Source organism: Labeo rohita, chromosome 6 (assembly GCF_022985175.1).
Source record: "Labeo rohita strain BAU-BD-2019 chromosome 6, IGBB_LRoh.1.0, whole genome shotgun sequence".
NCBI classification, from domain to species: Eukaryota; Metazoa; Chordata; class Actinopteri; order Cypriniformes; family Cyprinidae; genus Labeo; species Labeo rohita.
In genome coordinates this window covers 9,381,937-9,391,950 of record NC_066874.1, presented here as the reverse complement: position 1 = coordinate 9,391,950, position 10,014 = coordinate 9,381,937, and the positions used below count along the sequence as shown (strand labels likewise).

General features: G+C 37.4%; 1 protein-coding gene across 5 annotated transcripts in view; it reads left to right on the top strand.

Moving 5' to 3' along the window:
- Window positions 1–621: 621 nt before the first annotated feature.
- The window catches only part of adam23a (ADAM metallopeptidase domain 23a), a 29,850-nt gene continuing 20,457 nt past the window's right edge, over window positions 622–10,014 (top strand). For all 5 annotated transcript variants that reach the window (XR_007827924.1, XM_051112082.1, XM_051112084.1 and 2 more), the window contains exons 1-11: window positions 622–913; window positions 1,643–1,860; window positions 2,326–2,402; window positions 6,928–6,991; window positions 7,073–7,155; window positions 7,499–7,562; window positions 7,651–7,723; window positions 7,815–7,900; window positions 8,008–8,073; window positions 8,263–8,331; window positions 8,425–8,591. Coding sequence is in view for 4 of the 5 variants with exons in the window: in XM_051112082.1 (XP_050968039.1) it covers window positions 835–913; window positions 1,643–1,860; window positions 2,326–2,402; window positions 6,928–6,991; window positions 7,073–7,155; window positions 7,499–7,562; window positions 7,651–7,723; window positions 7,815–7,900; window positions 8,008–8,073; window positions 8,263–8,331; window positions 8,425–8,591 (1,046 nt within the window). In the remaining variant the exon portion in view is untranslated. The remainder of the gene's footprint in view (window positions 914–1,642; window positions 1,861–2,325; window positions 2,403–6,927; window positions 6,992–7,072; window positions 7,156–7,498; window positions 7,563–7,650; window positions 7,724–7,814; window positions 7,901–8,007; window positions 8,074–8,262; window positions 8,332–8,424; window positions 8,592–10,014) is intronic.

Here is a 10,014-nt window from a genome sequence, read left to right as displayed (position 1 = left end):
TATACATGCATGTGTATGTAATTATATACATAACTACACAGTACACATGTGCACAATTTTTTTTTAGATGTGATTAATCATTGCCAGCGCTAATTAAAAACACAAGCAAGTCCTGTCCAGATTTTAAAAGTAACGTGACGCGGTCCGTTACATAAAAAGTAACTAAATACCGTGTTTACTTATTTTTAGGGAGTAACGCAAATGCATTACTTTTAAAAGTAACTTTCCCCAACACTGTAGAAGGCAGCAATAAACTTATATAATGCAGATTTATAAATATAAAATACGTGTGGAAATAGTCACTGAATTAGGTCAGCTCAATTATGTATTTTTCAAAACATTTAAACATTCACTCAGTTCATAAATGTGCTTTCAGATACACTTTTAATTAACTTACCAACTAATTAACCTATAAAAGACCAAAGCTTTTATATCAGAGGCTAGTGCATAATCATTCGAGTTGTCTAAAATGTATTCTAATCATTGTGAAGTAAATGGTAAATTAGCTAAAATGAGTGTGTTGGCGACTGTACAAAGTGAGGATGGTTGACGCGTCAGCGCAGCAGAAGATGCACTGCGCAATCGCACTGGCTTCCCCTACGATATGAGCTGCTTGGCCACCGCCTTCCATCCATCCGAGCTGCCACCCCTTCGCCTTCTTCCCAGTCCTCCCCACCCCTCAGCATCCCAACCGTGCTACCCACCCCTCAGTCTCCGATGCTGCATGAAGGATTTCCCCCTCTTCCCGCGGGATATGCACCAAAATCGCTCTCGTAATAATGGACTGTAAATTGATGCGCTGATGACAGTTTTTTTAGTCTTCAAATATGAATCATGCGTCTGATATTCCATCTGTGTCTGCTCGCTAGCATATTTATTTCCGTGCCATCTTCTCTCGCCTCAATCTCAAAGGGTGAGTATAACGTTTATCTTGCCTAACTTTAGTATTTCCGTAATACAGGGTCTTTATTAGACATTTGCTGTGCGTTACGTTGGTATTAGCGCAAGGTGTTTTTCCAACGCCTTTTGTTGCGGTAGGAAATCCCAGCTAAATACGCAGGTTCTCTGTAGGCGCTTTGATTGAGCCGCCTCCATTACTTAACTGTGTTTACGGCCGTTTATACGTGTCAATCTATGCAGAGGGGGGTAAAAGCTTTTGAAGGCCTCTGCATGGGTTGACAGCCCCATTAGTATGGTGCCGTATGGAAACATGGTAAGGACTTAGTGAGGCGCACTGAATCTTAATTCGATTACAATGACAATAGATAGTTATTAGCTGACATGATGCGCATCTAAAGCTTTTACAATTCAGATATCAGATATCCACAGCTGATAAAGTTGAGAAAAAAAAATTATATGGTTATGTTTTGCCAATAAGTGTCTCTTATTTCTCTTCTGCCATTACATGTCTCATGTCTCGCCGTTTCATCTTGAATGTGTGATCAGATTTCAGTGTTTTATTTGGTTATCAGCCGTAGTGCCTCCGTTCGATACTCTGAGATCTGCATAAGGGAGATCTGTGCGCAGCTTCTCTGCAGCATCACAGGGCTGCAACTGCTGGCACACGTTCATATATAATTGACGGGATCCCTCTCCGAGATGGAGACTGGAAAGCAGTAAACAATTTTCTCCTGTCCTGCAGTTTCCAGCTCCGGACAGAATGAGGATCTCAGGGATCAGCACGTGTCTGAGACCCCGCGAGAAGCGACAGCACCGGCCAATTCCACGGGAAGAAAAAACGGAGAGCACCAGGTCACCATCACATATCCCTCCCGGCTCATCTACTACTTGAACGAGGAGTCGGAGAGCACGTATCATGACCTGGACACTCGGGCGAGGAATCAGGCCGGGGATGGACAGGTGAGACATGGTCTTGTCTCCCTAACACGTCCTTTCAAACCGCTAGGAGCTGAATGGTGCAGTACGTCCAAATTCTCAGAGCTGATCCAAGTTCCCTGGCCCTCCCTCACAAATCTAACGTACTTTTCGCAAAAGAAGCAGTTTTCACTCCCCCCGCTCTCTGTACAGAACAGACGTTGTGGGATTGCATTGTGCACACACTTTCATTTTGCTTCTGCCAGTGCAGTGTTTTTGCTGTAAAACAGCACAGCTGTGTGATTTATGATGCTCTCCAGCAGATGTTTCATCTATAGATGCACAGAGATTTGCTTGTTGAGAATATGATTTAATGTGTCTGCAGAAATGAAATTTTCACAAAAAGATTTTTTGAAGAACATTTGCAGGCTTTGCTGGCATGTTTCATATAGTGACATATGTTTGTTTTGTGAAGTGTTAATGAGCCCCTGTTTATCTCCCTGACCACAGGATGTCCACCTGGCCCAAGCAAGTTTCCAGCTGGACGCCTTTGGCACCACATTTACTTTGGATCTTACTTTGAACAAGTAAGTGTGTGTGTGTCTGAGTAGTAAAAGACAGATTTGGTTGCAAAAAGACAGAATTGTTCCATTGTTAGAAAACAGATATATTTGTTCCCTTTTGCATTAATAGGTGCATGGGGATTTCTAATCTTGCTAAATTCTTTTGTGCGTTTATCACACAGTTATTCAGTTATCTCCTCCCTACCATCTATAGTCTGTTAGCACCTTATATTCAAAGGTATTTGTTGTGCATTAAAACTGTGTAAACGCTGCATTAATTCGAAATATTAGCCTATGGCATCCCAGCTAACAGGGAGTGCTTTTAAAACTTTGATTAATATTTTTGCAAGGTTCTCTCAGTTATCAACAAACATTCTTCTGGTAACATTAATATAATATGTGTTTAAAGTCATCTGATCTTCAATAATGTTCTGAAACCGTTAGCACAGCAACATTATTTATTCATCACTAATGGAACGTTTTTTCTAAAAAATATTAATCGGATGTTCGTTTAAACGTTTAAACGTTCACCCAAAAATACAAAAATTTTGTCATTAATTACTCACCCTCATGTCGTTCCAAACCTGAAAGACCTTCGTTCATCTTCAGAACACAAATTAAGATATTTTTGATGAAATCCATGAGCTTTTTTTTTTAAACGTTCACCTAAAAATGAAAATTCTGTCATTATTTACTCACCCTCATGTCGTTCCAAACCCAAAAGACCTTCGTTCATCTTCAGAACACAAATTAAGATATTTTTGATGAAATCCAAAAGCTTTTTTTTTAAAAATAAGTTCACCTAAAAATGAAAATTCTGTCATTAATTACTCATCCTCAAGTCGTTCCAAACCCGAAAGACCTTTGTTCATCTTCAGAACATAAATTAAGATATTTTTGATGAAATCTGAGAGCTTTCTGACCCTCCATAGACAGCAAGGGTCCTACCTCGGTCAAAGCCCAGAAAAGTACCAAGAACATAGACAAAATAGTCCATGTGATATCAGTGGTTCAACCATAATTTTATGAAGCTATGTAAATACTTTTTGTGTGCAAAAAAAAACCTACTTTATTCAACAATTCTTCTCCCCTGAGTTATTCCCCGACTATTTTGTCAATGTTCTTAGTACCTTTTTGGGCCTTGAACGTGGTAGGACCTTTGCTGTGAAGGGTCAGAAAGAAGCTCTTGGATTTCATAAAAAATTTCTTATTTCTGTTTTAAAGATGAACAAAGATCTTACAGGTTTGGAACAACATGAGGGTGAGTAATTAATGACAGAATTTTCATAACTTAATGGGAACATTTGCTCAATTTTCTTAGAACATATTTTTGTTAGCTGGGATATGAATTGTTTTGTGTAAGCTCCCTGTTAATTTACATTTATTTATTTAGCAGTTGCTTTTATCAAAAGCAAATTCAAACGAGAAGCATCACAAGCATTTTGTCATATAGCCAACAATATTCTTAGTATGCAATACCAGGTTTAGTAGAAAGCTAGATAAGGAAACACGCTAGAGTGATGGTAAAATGCTGACAAGAAGAGAAAGTATTTTTTTAGTAGTAAGTGCTTTGGTTGTGGAGTGCTTAAGTGCTTGTGGAAGAGGCGTGTCTTCGGCTGCTTTTTAAATGTTGTGACAGAAAATGGGGTGCAGGTTGGCAGCTCATATTGAAAGAATTCTTTATTTCTTTCTACATATATTCCTATACACAAACAGGTTTAAAATGAGAATGCAGCACAGTTCTATATCTGGTGTCATGTGCTCTTTTCAAAATTCAGAAGCGCAAATAGATACACTTTAAAAAAAGTGCTAGGTTCAATACAACCCAGCTTTGGGTAAAATATGGATATACACAACAACTGGGTTGTTTTGATGCAGTAGTTGGGTTAAATCAGGGGTGTCCAAACTTGGGCCAGTGTCCTGCAGAGTTTAACTCCTACATGCCTCAACACACCTGCCTGGAAGTTTCTAGTGTGCCTAGTAAGAACGTGATTACCTAGTTCAGGTGTGTTTAATTAGGGTTGGAGCTAAACACTGCAGGACACCAGCCCTCCAAGACTGAGTTTGGACACCCCTGTTTTAAATATTTAATCTACCCTTCTGGGTAGTTTTATTTAACTTAACTTTTGCTTAAAAATGACTGTATTTCTTGCTTACCCAAAATAGGTTGGAAATGAACATTTGTGACCAAGGACCACAAAACCAGTCATAAGGGTCAGTTTTTTGAAATTGAGATTTATGCATCATCTGAAAGCTAAATAAATAAGCTTACAATATTTGATACAAGTATATGAAAATCTGGAATCTGAAATAAAAAAAATCCAAATGAAGTTCTTAGCAATGCATATTACTGCTCAAAGATTACGTTTGATATATTTACGGTAGGAAATTTATAAAAAATTTTCATGGAACATGATCTTTACTTAATATCCTAATGATTTTTAGCATAAAAGAAAAGTTGATCATTTTGACCCACACAAAGTATTTTTGGAAATTGCTACCAATATAGCCATACTACTTAAGACTGGTTTTATGGTCCAAGGTCACATTTATTAATACGTTTTATAAATATAAATTAAATAAAATAAACTTTTTGTTTTTAATTGCTTATTACTAATTCACTTACAGTCTATTTTGGGTTAATATTATGTCAGCCATATGGTAATTTTTAAACAATCGTTGAGTTAAAACTACCCAGAATGTTGGGTTAAACATTTACCCGTTCGCTGTGTTTGTCCGTATTTCACCCAGCACTGGGTTATGTTTAACCCAGTATTTTTTGGAGTACACTATTTGATCACTAGTGTTGTGATCAACTTTTCAGATTCCATGTCATATAACCAGGAATAGCCAATACTGGAGATTTCAGCTGTTAAAAAGAATGAAAAATTAAGGTTTTTTAAATCATTTATTCACCCTCATATCATTCTGAACCTGTATGTTTTTCTCCTGTGGAAAATGAAAAAACATACTTTCTGAAGATGTCTCAGGGTTTTTGGTTGAATGTTTTATCATTTTAATCATTTTCATTGTCTTCTAAAAAAGATTTAATCACATTTAAGTCATAAGTTAGAATTATTGCTATCTTTTTTTCATGAGATAAATTTGATGTTTGAATGTTTGGATGTGTCCATTTTTGCAAGCATTTCAAAATGTATTTAGGCTGATTAATTGTCAGCTTGTGGCTGTGATAAAAATAGAATCAGCTGCAACAAAAGTGTTAGTGATCATAGGAATAAAGGACTTTTTCTGTTTTCTTCAGTATTTTAGAAAATTTGACAGTGACTTCAGCTATTTATACTGTTGTATATATATTTATTATTCAGCATTCATATAGCCACAGTTTACTATTTAAAATACATATTTAAAGGAGTAGTTCACTTCCAGAACAAAAATTTACAGATAATGCACTCACCCCATTGCCATCCAAGATGTTCAGGCCTTTCTTTCGTCAAAAAAAATATGTTTTTTGAGGAAAACATTTCAGGAATTATCTCCATATAATGGACTTCAGTGGTGCCCACAAGTTTGAACATCCAAAATGCAGCTTAAATGCAGCTTCAGAGGGCTCTAAATGATCCCAGTAGAGGAAGAAGGGTCTTATCTACTGAAACGATTGATCATTTTCTAAAAAAATAAAAATGTATATACTTTTTAACCTCAAATGCACTTTTTCTAGCTCTGCCATGCACATGTATTCTCTGTGTAATCCAGATCAATACAGTTAGGGTATGTCGAAAAACTCCCATCTAATTTTCTCTTCCAACTTTAAAATCGTCCTGCATCGCTGCAGAAGTACCGACCCAGTGTTTAAAGTGAACATGCAAAGAAGGTCAAGCGCCATGTACAAAAAAAAGGTAAAACAGTGATGTAGGATGATTTTGAAGTTGGAAAAGAAAATTAGATGGGAGTTTTTTGGCATACCCTAACTGTATAGACCCGGATTACACAGAGTACACATGCGCATCACAGAGCTAGACAAGACGAGTATTTAAGGTTAAAAAGTATATAAATTCATTTTTTTTTTTTTTTTATTAGAAAATGACCAATCGTTTCGCTAGATAAGACCCTTATTCCTCGACTGGGATTGTTTAGAGCCCTTTGAAGCTGCATTGAAACTGCATTTTGGACGTTCAGTCTTGCAAGCACCATTGAAGTTCACTATATGGAGATAATTCCTGAAATGTTTCCCTTAAAAAACATAATTTCTTTACAGGCATGAACATGAATGACAACAGGATGAGTGCAGTATCTGTAATTTCTCGTTCTGGAAGTGAACTACTCCTTTAATGCATTTGATGAATATTTATTATGCTTTAACAAACCTACAGTATGTGGTAGAATTACTGATGATATGATGCAGCTTCTGATCCACTAACAGCCTGAATGTCCCAAAGCTAGAACAGCTGATACAGAAGACAGTGTTCTCCCAATGCATGCTTATTAAGCACATAGGTGCACGGGATCCAGGCCGTTGCTTTATTGTTGTGTTCTTGGATAATTAATGCAAAATTGCCCCTTTAAATTCTCTCTCTCACTTTGATTTTAGCGATCTGCTCTCTTCAGATTATATGGAAATCCACTATGAAAAAGACAAGCCCATTCTCTCCAGGGTAAGACACAAAGAGCAGCAATATCAAACAGAGCCCTGAAAATAACTACTACATTGCAGTGATAAATGTACGTTTGTTTAGGGCGGGGAACACTGCTACTACCACGGCCGCGTGAGAGGAAAAGAAGACTCCCGTGTAGCTTTATCCACCTGCGACGGGCTTCAGTAAGAAAGCTTGCTTTGTTTATATGTGTGCGAGTGAGATAAAGAGAGCGCAAGAGAGAAAATCTGACCTGGAGACCTACTGTGAGGCCAGATGGCAGTCGGTACACATGAAAAGATTTGAATGTCACCATGTTAGTGTGTGGTTGAGTGTCACAGAGAGCAGCCAAGAGAAAGAGCAGAGCGTTCGTTCGGTTAGAAAAGCACGCTTGTGGTTTTTGTCTTGTCACTTGACATGTGATTTGACTCATTGCGGTTTTATCTGTCCTTGTTCCTGTATCCTTTTTTCCGATTGACATTCCTGACTCTCATCTCCCAACCCCCTTCTTGTGCTTCACTCTTCCAGTGGAATGTTTGATGATGGTAATTTTGTCTATCTCATCGAGCCTCTGAAACAGACTCACACCGTGGTAGGAGCACATCGATATAGCTTATCTTTTTCGGGTTTCATGGTTCACACAGCTTGTTTACAAATGTTATCACATTTGTACCTTTTAGGAAACAGAAGCACGACCTCATACTTTGCGCCGAACGTCATCTCTCCATGTGACCTCTGTCCCAGGTGACTGGGGTAAGTGTGCCAAGGTCTTGGTAAAAGATACAGCGAGATATTTTATCCACACCCTCATCTCCATGGTTACCTTTATGTCTGTTTCCCTCAGCTGCTGATGACCCAGTTGAGGAAAAAGAACAGGAGAAACGTATTTTTGCTAGCATGCCATGGCTAAAAAGAAGGAGGAAAAGAGCTGTAAGAATGACCCTCAACATTTTCCATATGCCATATGCTGTTTCCATGTGCCTACCTCTGAATATATAATTTTTTTTTTTTTTTTTTTTTTTTTTTTTTTTTTTAAGATGCCACGTAACATTTTTGAGGAAATGAAGTTTCTGGAAATAATGATTGTCGCTGACCACAACACGGTGGGTTTGTCCACAACACGTTAGTTAGCATAGTCTTTTTAATCAAAGCACTAATTGTTGTAAGTAAACTGTTGAAATTATCCACTAGAGGGCACTGAATAACAAATGTTTTCTTATTTGTCTCATTCTGCAGAACCAAAAATGTTCAGAAAACACCTTGAAACTGATTTGCACCTCTTGTTTTTGCAGTTTAAAAGGCATAAGAGTAAAAAGCATACCCGGAACTTTGCCAAATCGGTGGTCAACTTTGTAGACAATGTATGTTCATATATTTATTGCGGTAAAATATTTCCCAACAGTCAGCCAACTTGTAGTCACCTTAATTTAAACTTTGAACAATATTTTTTTTAGATTTTTAAGGAGCAGCTGAATACACGTGTGGTATTGGTGGCTGTGGAGATTTGGACTGACAGGGATCGGATTCCGCTGAGCGTCAAACCGTTGGAAATGTTAAGAGATTTTTCAAAGTACAGACAACAGAACATCAACGTCAATGCTGATGCCGTGCATCTCTTCACGTGAGTTGTAGTTACTTGAATGAATGAGTTGTGGTAGGCTGGTGGTTAAAGGAAAAGTCCACTTACCTCCTTGCCATTCAAGATGTTCATGTCTTTCTTTCCTCAGCCATAAAGTAATTATGTTTTTTGAGGGAAACATTTCAGGATTTTTCTCCATATAATGGACTTCTGTGGTGCCCTGATTTTGAATTTCCAAAATGCAGTTTAAATGCGGCTTCAAACAATCCCAAATGCGGTTATAAACGATCCCAATCGAGGAAAAAGGGTCTTATCTAGCAAAACGATCAGTTATTTTCATTTAAAAAATACAATTTAAATACTTTTTAAAAAGCAGAAGTTCCAACCCAGTCTTTTCAAAGTGAACATGCAAAAAAAGATCAAACACCCTTAACAAAAAAGGTAAAACAGTGATATAAGATGATTTTGAAGTTGAGGGAGAACATGAGATGGGAATTTTTCGACATACCCTAACTGTCATGAACCGGAAAAAAAGAGTCAAGGCAGAGTAAGACAAGACGAATATAAATTGTATTATTTTTATGAAAATAACTGAACGTTTCGTTAGAAAAGACCCTTCTTGCTTGGCACCATATCAGTCCATTATATGGATAAAATTCTTGAAATGTTTTCCTCAAAAAACATAATTTTTTTTATGGCAGAAGAAAGAAAGACATGAACATCTTGGATGACAAGGGGGTGAGTGCATTATCTGTAATTTTTTCCTTTAAGGATGTTGGCCAGTAACAGAAAAGATTAGGTTTAGTTGAGGGTTTGGAAGAATAACTGAGAAACTTTAGAGTTTTGAATATGTCTGGGTCGTTTTCAGGAAATGTATGTGCTAAGAGAATGTGATAAACAAAGTGATAAAAGTGACAAAGTGATAAAATGTTATCGGCACCCAAAGCCTTGCACTTAGTGCGACAACATATAGCGCAACTGCGCTCACGGCAACCGAGTTCTAATCCCGCCTTGAAGCCCTTTGCCGATCCTGCTCCCCTCTCTCCTCCCAGTACTTTCCTGTCAGCTCTCCACTGTCCTCTCACAATAAAGGTGTAAAAAAGCCCAAAAATATAACTTTAAAAAAAAAATGTAGTGATAAAATGTTGTGTTGCAAAAATGAGTACACCCTCATGAAAGTTACTACATAAAACAAAACAAAAAAAATAGTGTAGGTAAGTATATTGAACCAAAACTTTTAAAGACAAATAATTTCCTGACATTTAAAAGTGTTATATAGCCTACTGAATCATTCTCAGAATTAATGCTGAATTAATGAAGCCACTTGAGAGAGAACTACCAGGCTTATTTCTCAACATAAAAGAGGACAATGGTACAAGAGGAATACCAAATCATTGTTTTAAGTGTGAAAACACAGGAGAAGTAACACTGACATTCAAAAACAATGGACTTGTAACAAGGCTCC